At 43.9% G+C, this 14,302-nt stretch overlaps 1 protein-coding gene across 2 annotated transcripts; it reads right to left on the bottom strand.

Annotated features, from left to right (window-relative positions):
* Positions 1-279: 279 nt before the first annotated feature.
* On the bottom strand, positions 280-13,495 carry IRAK1BP1 (interleukin 1 receptor associated kinase 1 binding protein 1). Of its 2 annotated transcripts, XM_064164243.1 has the most exons (4): positions 13,135-13,495; positions 6,339-6,404; positions 2,025-2,155; positions 280-599 (listed from the first exon to the last, which is right to left on the bottom strand). In XM_064164243.1, the coding sequence occupies exons 1-4, from the start codon at positions 13,411-13,413 to the stop codon at positions 329-331; spliced, it is 747 nt and encodes a 248-aa protein (XP_064020313.1). In that variant the 5' UTR covers positions 13,414-13,495; the 3' UTR covers positions 280-328. The 2 variants fall into 2 exon arrangements, with proteins under 2 accessions (XP_064020313.1, XP_064020314.1); XM_064164244.1 differs by lacking the exon at positions 6,339-6,404.
* Between the last annotated feature and the right edge of the window lie 807 nt (positions 13,496-14,302).

Genomic DNA, 14,302 nt, shown 5'->3' with positions numbered 1-14,302 from the left:
TAGAGCTAAGTAAAGGCCAACAGGAACTGAAATATTTCTGTGGAAGGCTGTAGTATGTAAATCTTGCAGTAGTTTGTAGAGAGAGAGCTGTCAGAAGCATGCACTGTGCTGCATTCAAATGATCTGTGCAAAGGAAAAGTTCATCTACTCTTTTTTTGCATTTGGACAGATGTGTTAAGAAGGCTACTGAGGTTCATGACACAAACTTCATTCTTAATATCCTCTCTTAACTCTATGTGCTACCATGAGAAGAAAATAAAAAAACCAGCAACAAACAACTCAAGAAAACATAAAAAATTTATTACAAAACCATGCTGGATTTGAAAGGTTAGAGCAACTTGGTTCTTCTGGTTCCTTTTCCCTTGATCTCAAACACAGCAAACACTTTGCAAGAAGCATGTGCAGTAGCATTCTGGATTCTTTCCTGCAGAGTCAGGGAATCTGGGGAGTTTGGCAAATGACTGTCTATGTGACCTCCCCATTCTTTTGTTTCTTCTTCTCTTATCAATAAAGGTTTTCCCAGTGACTGGCCAAACAGGTGACAGACTTCTTGAGCTTTCCGCCGTGTGTTCCCAACAGCAGCCACACAGACTTGACGGCTGAGAGGCAGAAAAAGCAGCATAGTAAGGAACGGGGCCAAGCCACGTTGGAATAGGCAGCTGTATTCCTGCCAAGCATTTCTCTTTCTAATGCCTCAGGTTTTGTAACTGCAGAGATCTAAGGCACATCTCTCCCCATCTTCTGGGTGATTGGTTAGGACTACGAGAAGATCACAGAATGGCTTAGGTTGGAAATAACCTCAGAGATCACCTACTCCAACCTCCCCACCCTGGACAGGGAAGTCTCTCAACTAGACTCAGCTGTTCAAGGTCTCATCCAGCCTGGTCTTGAACATCCCTAGGGAGGAGGCATCTACAACCTCCTTGAGCAGCCAGCATCCACTTCGACAATGATCAAACATTTCTGGCACCTTGAAGCTGCATCTGACTGCACTGTCTGCTGCAGAGCAAGGGTTCTGCCCTTGCTTCAGACATTTGGGTGGCCCAGCTGCAAGCATACAAGCACCTATTTAGCCTCACTGGCCTGATTTTCAGGCCAGTGTAGATAGAGAATCACAGAGAGTATGTGTAGATAGCAAATCACAGAATGGTAGGGATTGGTCTTGACCTCTGAAGTTACAAAGTCTAGTCCCTCTGCCAGAGCAGGATCACCTAAAACAGGTCACATAGGAACACAACCAGGCAGGCCTTGGTCTCCTGAAATGGAGACTTCACTACTGCACAGCCTGCTCCAGTGTCCTATCACCCTTCAAGTGAAGAAGTTCTTTCTCATGTTTAGGTGGAACTTTCTATGTTCAAGATTCATTACCTCTGATGTACACTTCTGACACCTCCAGAACCATTAGCAGCAGCTAGTTGTGCTTGCTTCTTCAACCAGGCATGCTTCTCTATACAAGCAAAATCCATACCAAGATTGACCTTCCCTCTGCTCCCTCTCCAATGTCAATGGGAGAAGCAGGGCTTTAAATAGTTAATGCCTAAAATATCAAGACTGTGAGCTTCACATTTTGATGCTGAGTGAGCACTGTACATGGCTCTTTTCAGATCGTGTCAGCAGCCAAGAGTAATGGGAACTGGCAAGGCTCCTTAGAATTACCAGCATTTGGTAACACACTTGTGCCTTCATGAATAAATACAAATTAAACCTACACTGAAGCAGCCAAAGTCAAATTCTGTTGACCTAATATTCACAGTAGATTCTACTTACACTGGAAATCAGTAGGAAAAAGTTGTTGTTTTGCTTTTATTACACTCTGCTTTTGCAGAGGTACTCTGTAGAAAGAACAAGCTGTATCTTCTAGGCTGAACATGCACACTAATTTATATTTAAAACAAACACTGAAATCTTTGAACATAAATTTTAATAGGTATGAAAGAAACTATTTGCTCCCATTACAAGCAGTATAAATTTCATATTAACTGTTATCTCAGGCAGTAAGATTTGTGGCAAGAAAGAGAACTTACCGAAGGGTGTCTACAGCTTCTGGTGTATGGTAGAAATGAGGTGGACTGATGGTAACAGAGGTTCCTAACTTTTCAATGAGTAGATTGCAAACATTCTGCATTTTTCCAAAGTCACTGAAGACAATACAGACCTGGATGTGAACACAGACATCACACAAGTCATTTTCCTTTTCATTTTCCCCCTTTGATTCAACACTTGTATTTAAATCAGTACAAACTAACTAAACAGTCCCATATAGCACTCTAACATTTCTTTACTTGGAACACTTTTATTTAGCTCTAAAGACTATCATTAGGTTTGCAAGAGAACATGTTTCATAAAATGGTTCAAAATTGAGGCTTTAGAAACACTTTTTGAGAGGAAATGAGGCATTCTTGGCATGTAGACAATGTGAAGAATGAATGTGCTTTTTGGGACACATGACTTGATGGGTGATAGGTTGGACTGGATGATCTTGGAGGTCTCGTCCAACCTGGTTCATTCTATGATATGATTCTATGATATGACATGATATGATATGCACCCTGTTTTCTCCCTTAGATTACCAGCTGTTAATTATGCAGAAGCCCAAGCAAAATGATGTGGAAAACATCTCTCCAGGATGGACACTTTAATCTCAAGCATTAAGTTCAAGTAAGATAAACTAAGACTAAACTAAGCCTAGTCCTGTCCAGCCTGTGGTGGGCTTGAAACCCTTGTGCTGGCTGCACAGACTCACTCCAGTGCCTACAGAGAACTGGGCACTTCAGGCTTGAGTTAAAAGCAATTTAAACATCTATCTGTCTGTGGGTTTGGCAGTAAGAAGCATTAAGTACAAATGCATTAAGAATTTAGGTGCTTTCCCAAGTGCTACAATACAAGCATCACTATCAGGTCTGGATTTGGAGCCCTGCAGACTTCCTTGTGAGCAAGTGCCATGAGTCAGGTGGCAACCTTCCAGGCAGGAGCCTGCCTTTTTCTGTGGCAGAGCACAGTTGCCAGGAGTGAGGCACTGATGCTGAGCTGCTACAGCATTCAGGGATCCTGGGTTCGGAACTCTTTTTCAGGAGTACTAAACCCTCATCTTCACCTCCCAGTAAAGTGCGGTCACCACCAAGTCAGGCTCACCTTCTCTTTCATTCCTGACTCTTCCCTGTCTTTTTGCAAATATAGCTTCAACAGATAGGAAGAACAAAACTGAGGTAAAGAAAATCCCACTGCCAACTCCTGTGACATACAGTCACCCCTGTGATTGCTGCAGTCCATGCAGCAGTTTATCCCAGTGAAGGTGTAGGGAACAGAAATCCAAGTAATGGCCTGTCAGCTGCACTGCTCCTGTGGCTGTAACACAGATTGACTTTGTGGAAAATGAGATAAATTTGAGGCAGTTGAATCTCTCAGTGAGACAGGAGTAGTTACTTCATATGCAGGGTAAGGTCAAAAATGGGTATCAACAATTATCACAAAGTAATGAGTGCACATGCTTTGTTACCCTTGATAGCCTCTAAGTGTGGTACTTCATGCTGGCTTGAACCATCACACAACTGCACCAAAGCTAGGCTTAGGGCCTTAAAAACTTACCAAAATGGAGTGGCAGGGCAATTCCATCTCATACAAAGAGTCATACTTGTTATGTGAAAGTGCACCAAGGCTGCATCTCAGCTGCAGACCCTTCATCTGCAGCTCAAGGGTTGGATTGCTTTCTAGAAGGTACAGTAGCAATCTGAACAGAGACTGAAGATGAGACTGAGCCCAGATTTCTTTCTTTAGTGGGAGTTCTCACCATATATAAAAAGCATACATCCCCTTGTGCTGTTTTGCCAAAAAGCTGTCATATTTTGTGGAAAGTTGCAAGCCTGACTGTGAGGACTGTCATAGTGTCTTCCAGATTGCTATCAGTGTTCACACCATTAGTTTCCTCAAGGGAGCGAAACAAAAGAATGATAAAACATGAGAACCGTGGGTCTTAAGCAAGAGATAAGCTGCTCGGACTGGGGAAGTTCTGGGCACTCAGGAAGCTCCTTGTTAAAAAGGAAACACATAATCGGGTTCCCTCGGGGCAGAACTGTGATTTTTTTTTTTCCCTATAAGTCAGTTTTCATTTAGAGCTAGAAGCAAAAAAATCAACCTACATTAACAGAGTATATGCAAGCATTAAAATACAAAGCAGTGGTTTGATTTCTTCAATAAAGTAATGATTAAGGTTAAAAAGCATGAAAAAAAGTAATATGAGGGTATGCAAAAACACTCTGACATTTGAAGGGTTGGGTAAAGCTGTAAAGGATGAGAAGTTCTGGTTTATAAGGAGGCAAACACATGCACAAACCCAACATAATCTTCATCCCATGAGATCGTCATGCAATAAATGACCTATTATGATGATTGCAGAGCTTTGTAATCTCATACACAACTTAAGCCTTCTGTGTATTTTCCTTTGTTACAGCATGAATTAAAATTCATCTCCTTAAAGTTGAAAGCATAGCTTGAATTCTTAATTCTACCTTAAAATAGCTCTTTGTCTGGGAGTTTCTTCAGTCTCTAAAAACTCTGAAGAGCAGACAAGTGATAAAAACAATTGACAGAATGAAATGATGCATGACTTGCAGAATTTTACATATAACACAGATATAATGGCAAACTCTTTAGTAAAGGAGTGGAAGTTAATTTTAAATTCATTGATATTGCTGAAGTATGCAAACAGAGTGGTCAATGGAACTTCATTGGTTTATGAAGCTGCACTAATGAAACAAGTACCTACATAAAGGAGGAAGGCAGGAGAAACTAATCTCTGCATAAAGAACGACCATACTGCTACTTTAGTGCACAGGGCAGCCCAACCAGCAGTACTCTGGCCAGATTTTTCAAGTTCTGACACCCAGATCCTAGGCAACCATACAATTTCGAGCAGCAGTTAAAAGCTGGCCCAAATGAATGCTAAATCCGTGTAATTCTCTTTCCACATACAATCTTTGGTGTATGCAAATTAGCAGCAGAAGGCAGACCATTAGCTGTTACAACTTAAGACCTAAGTTGTAAATCCAACCCTGTCTGTAGCCTAAATAATAATTCAACATAGTTTTGCTGATTTTTAAGTACAGTTTGTCTAAAACCACAGTGATTTAAGCTGCCATGGTAGTAGGTGTCCACGTTATGAAGTCACTCAGAATGTGACACTGATGCAAACCATAAAAGTATCTTAAGAATAATTTTAAAACCCAAACTTGTTCTCCAAGTTCTTGACTATTTCTGTATTTATTATTGCTTTTTAGATGATAATATGTCTCAAACCAAGCAAACTAAAGAGGCTGACTCTTTTTTTATGGGACTGTAAAACAACTATCACTTTATTGCCAGCTTCCAGGTTTACTTCATATGGATCTGTAAATATGCTGGGTAGTGAGTAAATTTTGATGCTCTAAAAAGATCCACTGACTTAAAATGCAATTTTCCCCTCAGTGAATGCTTCCAGCACAGCATTTTCTTCTTACTATAGCATGAACATGCAAAAATATGCTCCCTTGAGCTGCTTCTAAAGTAAATGAGATTACTCCTATAATATCTAGTTTTCTCATAGCATTTTATACCTACAGAACTCCAAATCAATTATCTAGGAAACAATTAGCTTTGCTTTACTTGCAGCAAGCTGATGGCAGAGCCATGTGGAAGAGAACAAAGTGCAGGTGCTGTTCACCTACTGGTTTAAGCAGATGTAGATTAAGGCAGCCGAGCTACTGCAGTTCCCCATCCACTTTTGTCCTCTGCTTTGCATTGCCTCCAGTTCAGGGAGCTAAACAAATGAGCAAAAAAAAAAAAAGAGCCCTAAACCACCAAACAAACAAAAAACTCAAACCAACCAAGCAAAAAAACCCAAACCCAATATGGAAAATTATTAACTGCAGGAGCTTTCTGAAGTACCTATCATCTGAGCTACTAAATGCAACTCCTTGCAAGAGGTACAGAGCAGGAAGAACTGGGGGTGATGGAGAGTGCAGAATTGTGGGTTTGCCTGCACTGCCATAGAATGACAACTGCAGAGCCTTACAACTCTTCTGTAGTGTCATGTAATACTGGAAGAGCCCACAGCTGAGAAGAATAGAATTCTTTTTGTATTACAGTAGAAGAAAACAGGTTCTGCACACAACATCAGAAGACTGAGGCTTAACTGTGCTTGAAACTTCAGTCCTTTAATAGTTTCTTTGGACTCCGCTGTCTTTACTGTAGAGAACATCGACTCCTTGGTACAAGAAAAGAGTCTGCAAATTTTCTTTGGTCTTTGTTACATTTCTTCTTTTTTTTTTGTTGTTTGGGGTTTTTTGGTGATGCTGAATACGTACCTCTGCTTCCATTTGGTAAGTATTTTCTACTCTACTAAAATCCTCTGTTACAGTCATGTTTTCTTCCTAAAACAAAGTACAAGAATATAATCTTAAAAGACAGAAACTAAGCATCTGTTGGAAATGTATGTACGTTGTGTCCTGTGAAATTTGAACTGTTTTGCCTTATTACTTAGCAACAGAAATTTGGAATTTTCCAGGCAAAGCTCTTCAGTTAAAAACTAGCTCAATGTTAAAGGCTTCTTGACATTATTTAAAGTAAATTATACAGTAGCTCTGTAATGTAATTTCACTGCTATTCACTTGAAGAGAACAATTAGGTCTTAAAAGTGACTGCTAGTGTGTAACTAAATTCACCTGCTTCAAAAAAAACCTAAGAAGCTTCATTTGTTTTCAGAAAGTTAGTATGTGAGAAGTGTTTTTCAGGCCACTACTTTAAGGTATTTTCACAGTAGTGGCTTGTAGGCACTGTGAGCAATGACTGAGCACTGGTTATTCTGGCAGAACGGTAACCCTTAAAAGAGGCTATTCCACCAGTGACACTTCTGCATCAACAGCAGCTACATCATTCAACATAATGGCTGCACAGAGCACTATCAAAGCCTGTAAGATCTGGGGATAAGATACTGAACAAAGATACAGAATCCCTCCAGCTACATCTGATTATATGACCAAGCTTGCTAGCAGTCTAACAATCACAGTTCTTTCACCCACTTCCCTTTCAGGAACAGTTTAGATGAACACTTTATGGTAAAATTACTGTAACACAACAACAACAAAAAAAAAAGCAGAATTTACAATTGAATTGTAAATAAAATCTTTTTGTTCAATACCCAGGAACGGTAGGGAAGCACATAATAAGGCCTCCATTACCTTAAAAGTTTAAATTTATTTACATAGGAAAACAATACTTGCTTTCAGCACTGACACTCTCCAAAAGATGATTTTTGTGTCACATTTTTTGCCAACAGAGGCTCAAAAAAATCTTCAAGCTTATCGTGGAGCATGCATGCATATATTTCTATAAATGACATTAATCATGAGAAGCATTTTCCTTTTAAAATACCATATGGAAATTAGATCCACAATTACCATTTCACAGCAGCCTACAAGAAAACAAAATGTTGAAATTTCAATTTTATGATTGACTGGCAGTGTTCAAATTCAAGCACAGTCTTATTTTGGGATGCTCTCTTCTAGTAAGTACAAGGACCCAGGGTCAGTTAGTCTCTAAAAACTCTGTTTCTGCTTTTACAGTCATAGGTTTGAGGTATTTTGGCAGCATGTGTGGCTTGCTCAAGACTACCCAAGCCAGTGCAGCACCAACGACATTACAAAATGGAGCAAATGTTAGTATTTATGATAGAATCCAATTACAACTGACAAGAAAGGGTTTTTATCTAGAGTTTATACCTATCTTAAAGCAATAACCTCACAGCCCAGCTTTCTTCTCCAACCCACGTTTTATTACAGCTATGCTGTAATAAAACTTTAAACACAGAAAAAGCGCATTTGTTTTCCCTTGCGCTTGCTCTTTAATCCTTTAAACAAAAAGAAGTTCTCTTCCCTGCTTAAAGGGATTAAAATCTTTTAACGCGGTGGCTTTGCCCTCCGGGAGGTTCCTATGCATTTAAGGACAGTGCCATCCTGTGGCTTCAAGGCGCTACTGCAAGATCAATGCCGTCGGAGTGAAAGACCGCTTGGTCTCAGATCCAGTTTTTATCGCCCCCTGTTTGATACTATTGAAAGTAAACGGGCGAAATAATGGCTAAAGTCATAAGCTGGCCTCCTGTGACACATCTGCTATTTTAGACGCTTTTTCCCTGCCTGGGAGCGTTAGGATAAATACAGAAAAGACAGGTTGGTGATAACAGTACTTGGAATCAACACTTCAACTTGATCAAAACCAAAAGGCTTTGTTTCCTACATATTTTGGCTGAGGAACTATCCGTTTGATTGCAATAATCACAGGAAAAAATACTTTCCACTGTGACTTAGGAAAAAACTACACTTGCCATATATCTATCAGGTATTCTGGACTTCTGGAATAGATTCACAGAATAGTCTGGGTTGGAAGGGACCTTACAGATCATCTAGTTCCAACCCTCCTGCCATGGGTGGGCAGGAAGCAAGCCCCTAGACTAGATTGCTCAAGGCTCTGTCCAACCTGGTCTTAAATATCCTCCTTGGGCAACCTTTAAACTTGCTCTGTGTTTTTAAATCTGCAACCCACACATCACAGTAGGAAAATTAGATAAATATGACATTATAGTTATGTGGGAGCTCAATTGCCCAGGAAGCCATTGAACAATTCTTAACAGAATTGCACTTGCATTCTGTTTACTGAGCCTACTTTCTGAGCCAGCAGTGACTTACACCAGTACTGCTGCAGGTCCTCGAAAATGTCCATTGAGCTTATAAGCTTATAATACAAGTTCTAAACTTTCTACGTCTAGAACTGTGCTTTGCCTTCTATTTCCCTTACTTTTAGCAAAACAAAAATCCTTTATAGCCTTTCCTATCTGCAGCTTCTGAACAGTATCTTCTTCCCAAGATCATTGTGTGCACACTTACAACACTCTGTCTGTTTACAGGAATGACCCCAGAAGAACACAGGAAAAAACCTAAGTAGTAAGTTAGCAGAAGCACCCTTCAAGGAGACAGATATATAATACAGCATGAGAAAAGGCAATCTGCAGGTAAAGTTATGTGCTTTGCTTCTGGTTACCAAGTTAATAAAACTGTGAGGCCTTTTTATGAAACACAAGACCAGCCTAAGTAAGAAGAGTTTATAGTTTGGAAATGCATGCTAATGTGCTGTCGTGGTTATCTATGCTGATACCTGTGCTAATACATACAAAACATCTGGGAACACCTGCAAATGCCTCCTAAAATTTACTTGTCCATTTGCACTGATTTTATGTTATAAGGATGTTTGAACACCCAAAAGAGTTTGCTTCTTCCATTTGAACGCAGCATTTTTGTTCTTAATACTAAAGGAATCAGAGTCTTGATGTATGCTCATATCTCTTGCAGCTGAGATGATGAGCTCATCCAGTCAGCATATGCTCAGATTAGGCATCAGGTATCAGTGCCCCAGCCTCTTATCCCCTCACTCTGTCTGCTCTGTTTGGCATTAGTGAGAGAGAATGACAACTTAAAAATCTATGGTGAAGAAGTTTCTGCAGCTCAATGTCTATCCAAGAAATAATGGAAGTATAGGTACCAGTTATTTTAGGAAAGGCAAAACTCAGATTTACTCTCAGTAAACGTAAGGATTATTTGGGAATGATATATAAAACACATAGAGGTCTAAACAAGGTGATACCTCAGAAGATATGTTGTAACTGAGAGAGCAAGACATCAAGATCTTTTTATTCACTAACTGTACCAATGTGCATCCATAATGGTGACTCCTAAATAACAGATTTGAAATATGGAGAATATTGCACATGTATCCAAGGATATATCCCAGTACAGACAATCTGTAAGCCAGAACCCACTGGATAGAGTTTGTGAGCTGGCTGGTTTGCTTAAGTAACATTCTGACAGGTACAATAAGTATTATTGCTGTTATTTTCAAACAAAATGGCTAATGAAAATGATAAGACAGAGTGATTAAATAAAAAGAGTGTCATCTCCACACCACTCCCCAAATAAACCAGTGCTGGTAAATATAAAATCAATTTGGTTCTGAAGAAAGATGAAAAAAAATGTTCCTTTTGAGCAGCTGGGCTGAGTAATGGATTGGTTTCCCCATTGATTTTACTTTCCCTGCAGCCTATTAAAGCAGATTCTGTGTTCTGAAGTGCTGCATATACTTACAGCACTCGATAAACAAATGCTACTATGTGAATCTATTTCTGATTAAAATCCTGTGTAAATATATATGGAAATTAGGTGCTGCCTCCAGGCATCCTGACAAGCTGCTAACACAAGCTCCTGCTGCTAAAAAGGTTATGCACCTCTGATCCCGCAGAAGTCCTGCAACAACAAGGGTTAATTGTTCTCTGGATTAATTAAAAATAGAGAATAACTAGCTGATTTCTGAAGAAGCCTTAAATAAGCTTGCAACAACTAGAACTGTATGCAGATTGTGGGGAAATACACATTTTACAGTGGTCTGCAATGGTGTTAGCTACAAGTGATGTTACCAAACACAGTTAAGAACAAATTGCCAGCAGTGAGAGTTGTTAGTAGAAATGCTACAGGGCAAATAAAGCTCCAGCAGTGGAATGATTTAAAATTGGATGAAACAAAGCACTAAAAATTATACTGCAGGGAACTACTGTGGAAAAAAAAAAGCCAACAAAAACGGTTCATGTTGTTTTTCTGAGTTCCCTAGAGCTAACACTTTGCTAACACCGAGAAACCCACAACTTAAGCAGCGTTTCACAGCCCCTCAAGTAAGTAGAAAGAACTAACATTTCCATACTTCAATGCACGGCATCTCTGAAACAGCAGCAGATTACTGTGAAATTATTTTAACTGTAGTGAGACACAGAGTCATAGAATGATTTAGGTTGAAAGGGACCTCCATGATCATCTAGTTCCAACCCCTTGCCATAGGCAGGGACACCTCCCACAGGCTGCTCAAGGCCTAATCCAACCTGGCCTTGAACACCTCCAGCCATAGCCTCCCTGGGCAACCTGTGCCAGTGTCTTGCCACCCTCACTGTAAAGAACCCTTTCCTAACATGTAGTTTAAATCTCCCCTCTTCCAGTTCAAACCCATTACTCCTCATCCAGTCAATACAAGACCATGTAAATAGTTCCTCCCCAGCCTTCCTGTAGGCCCCTTTCAGATACTGAAGGGCTATTATCAAGTCTCTTCAAAGCCTTCTCTTTTCCAGGCTGCACAGGCATTCAACCTGTAATCCCATTAAACATAGAATCAACCAGGTTGGAAGACACCTCCAAGCTCATGCAATCCAACCTATCGCCCAGCCCTAGCCAATAAACTAGACCATGGCACTAAGTGCCTCATCCAGGCTTTTCTTGAACACCTCCAGAGACAGTGACTCCACCACCTCCCATGGCAGTCCATTCCAATGCCAATCACTCTCTCTGGCAAGAACTCCCTCCTAACATGCAGCCTAGATCTGCCCTGGCACAATTTGAGACTGTGTCCCCTTGTTCTGTTGCTGGTTGTCTGGCAGAAGAGACCAACCCCACCTGGCTACAGCCTCCTTACAGGTAGTTGTAGAGAGCAATGAGGTCACCCCTGAGCCTCCACTTCTCTAGGCTAACCAACTCCAGCTCCCTCAGCCTCTCCTTATGGAGCTTGTGTTCCAGGCCATGTACCATTTCAGACTTATTAAGTCATTCTGACGGAAACAGAAGCATGTTCCCCATGACAGACACACACCCAGATGTGTGTTCAGGAAAAACATAAGAAGCAGGATCACATATCTACCCAGAGCAGCCTCCATATCTTCTTGTCATCTAGTGCCAGAGCTGCAACATAACCTCACTCTAAAGCAGGGGTAAAGGGGTCTTTTATATCACCTTCTTTATACCTGAACAAATGCTTTATTTAGCTACTTCAGAAACAGCAAGTTGGAGTCAACATTTATCTTTAAATGCCTGCAACATTTGAGGTGTGGGGGTGTCACAGCACTATTTAGGCAGAGTTAACTTACTCTGTTATTTTGCTTTTCCCAATACTGAAACCTCATGTAACATCGTGTACGACCATGAAATCCTTCTGCAATTCTTTCACTCTTACTACGCTGAATAATTTAGTGTTGATAGCATCTCCTTTGTCCCCACCTCATATGTGAATATACCAAAAAGGCATCGATTTCCCATGGAATGCCAACGATAAGTTACTTTCAAGAGCAACCACTTAAACCATCAAGGATTAGCTTTGTTCTGTTTTTAAGGGTCTTAAACGTGAAGCACTATCCAAAACTGTTGAATAAAAAGTTCCCAAACCCAAACGTCAGCAGAGCAGCATGTTTGCCGGCACAAATATGACCTCTGCTGAGCAATTACAGTGTGAACAAAGCTTTAAACGCTTTGTTTATTATTATAGAATGGTTTCCTGAGGTCAAGAAACTTGCTATGGTAAAAGTATTTCCTGAGCCCACAAAGGGCTTCTGTCACTTCAGCTCTCTTGATCACATCTCTTGTTTTTCCTTAGCTTTCTGCTGAAGTGGAACAAGAAAAGGAGAAGGGAAAGTTCTGCAAGCGTTTGTAGCTAAGCTGTGGCAATCACAAAGTTATATTATTAGACATACGAATAGGTTAAGTTATGTTGCTGTCTACCCTTTTATCAGTTTCATCTGTATGTGCATGAGAGTGCTGTAGTTAGTACAGAAGCAGACAAAACCGTGGAAGCAGGATGGTTTTCACACCCAGAACAAACAACCTCTTAGAGAGCCCAAGTGGCGACTCTGCGGAGGCTGTCACAGCCGCAACCCCCCCCAGATAAAGACAGGCTTCCACAGCGGTACCCAGCAGCCAGTGTACTCCCAAGGCAGAGGGTCGACGATTTCAAATCCCGATGCTCCTCTATCGATGCAGGCAGCGCCCCACACACCGGGCCCGGGGCTCCTCCGCGGGTGTCCTTCCCCTTCTGGATGCTCCAGGACGGCCGCCTTTTTCCCACCGCCGGCAGGAAGGAACCTTACTCCCCAGGCTGCCAAGCCAGATAGTGGAGACCCCGGAGGCCGGGAGGCGCTAGCTGAACCCCAGAGCTGAGCGGAACTGCCCCGCCTCTCTCCAACAGCCCGCCACAAAACAGGCTCCCCCCGCTCCGCCCCCGGCGCTGAAAGCCAGCGATGGCTCTCACCAGGACGCCGCGCTGCCGGGCGCTCTGGGCGATGTACTCCAGCCGGCGGGCTACGCTGCTCCTCGCTGCTCCAGCCTCGTCCTTCCGGCTGCCCAGCCGCAGCGACACCCGCGCCCGGTCCGGGCCGGCGCTCAGCTCCGCGCTACCGCTCACATGCACCTCCCGCCCGGGCGGGGCCGGGGGCTCGCTGCGTCCCACCGGAGCGGGAGCCAGGGTTGGGGACCGGACCGAGACAAGCTCGGCGAAGACGCGGGCGGGGGGCGGCGCAGCCAGCGACATGGCAGCTGGGGGGTGCGGGGTAAAGCCCTCACGGCGCCATGGCAACCAACGCCGAGCGCCCGCCGCACGCTGGGAGGGGCTCGCATGCCACACGCACTTCCGCTTCCTGCCGCAGCACCTGGCGGCGGCGCCTGCGGCGCGCGGGCGCGAGGCGAGGCTGCTCCCGACGCGAGGCCCAGGGGCCCGTGCCGCGTGCAGGTGCCCGTGCCGCAGGGTCCCGTGCCGCCGGGGCCCGTGCCAGGCGCAGGGGCCCGTGCCGCCGGTGCCCGTGCCGCAGGGGGCCGTGCCGTGCGCAAGTGCCCGTGCAGGGGCCCGTGCCGCGTGCAGGGGCAGTGCAGGGGCCCGTGCAGGTGCCCGTGCCGCAGGGGCCCGTGCCGCGTGTAGGGGCCTGTGCAGGTGTCCGTGCCGTGTGCAAGTGCCCGTACAGGGGCCCGTGCCGCGTGTAGGGGCCTGTGCAGGTGCCCGTGCTGCCGGGGCCCGTGCCGTGCGCAAGTGCCCGTGCAGGGGCCCGTGCCGCTTGTAGGGGCAGTGCAGGGGCCCGTGCCGCAGGGGCCGTGCCGCGTGCAGGTGCCCGTGCCGCGTGCAGGGGCCCGTGCCAGGCGCAGGGGCCCGTGCGCGCGGCTCTGTGGCGGCTCTGTGGCGGCTGTCGAGGGTCGGCGCCTCGGGAGGCTGCGGGAACAGGCGTGAGGTGCGCGTCTGGGGTGGAGGCTTTCGGGCGGTTGTGGCGGGGCAGGCGGAGGTAAGCATCTGAGTAGAAGCTATTGTGTTTCTGCCGTTGTCGACTTAGGTGTTTTTCAGCGTATCTCGGGCTGGAACAGCTTGCGAGCGTGAGGGGCAGCACTAGAGGCAGGGCTGCAGTTGCGCAGTGTGCACCGAAGGCGATTTTGTT

The sequence above is a fragment of the Pogoniulus pusillus genome, chromosome 25, assembly GCF_015220805.1.
Source record: "Pogoniulus pusillus isolate bPogPus1 chromosome 25, bPogPus1.pri, whole genome shotgun sequence".
NCBI classification, from domain to species: Eukaryota; Metazoa; Chordata; class Aves; order Piciformes; family Lybiidae; genus Pogoniulus; species Pogoniulus pusillus.
Note: the sequence above shows the minus strand (reverse complement) of the source record. Positions and strands in the feature narration are given on the sequence as shown.

Coding starts and splice junctions, on each gene's coding strand:
- IRAK1BP1 (XM_064164243.1), bottom strand. CDS start 13,413: ATGTCGCTGGCTGCGCCGCCCCCCGCCCGCGTCTTCGCCGAGCTTGTC. Junction 6,405..13,134: donor CCCGGCAGCGCGGCGTCCTG/GTGAGAGCCATC, acceptor ACTTTGTTTTAG/GAAGAAAACATGACTGTAAC. Junction 2,156..6,338: donor CTTACCAAATGGAAGCAGAG/GTACGTATTCAG, acceptor GTTCACATCCAG/GTCTGTATTGTCTTCAGTGA.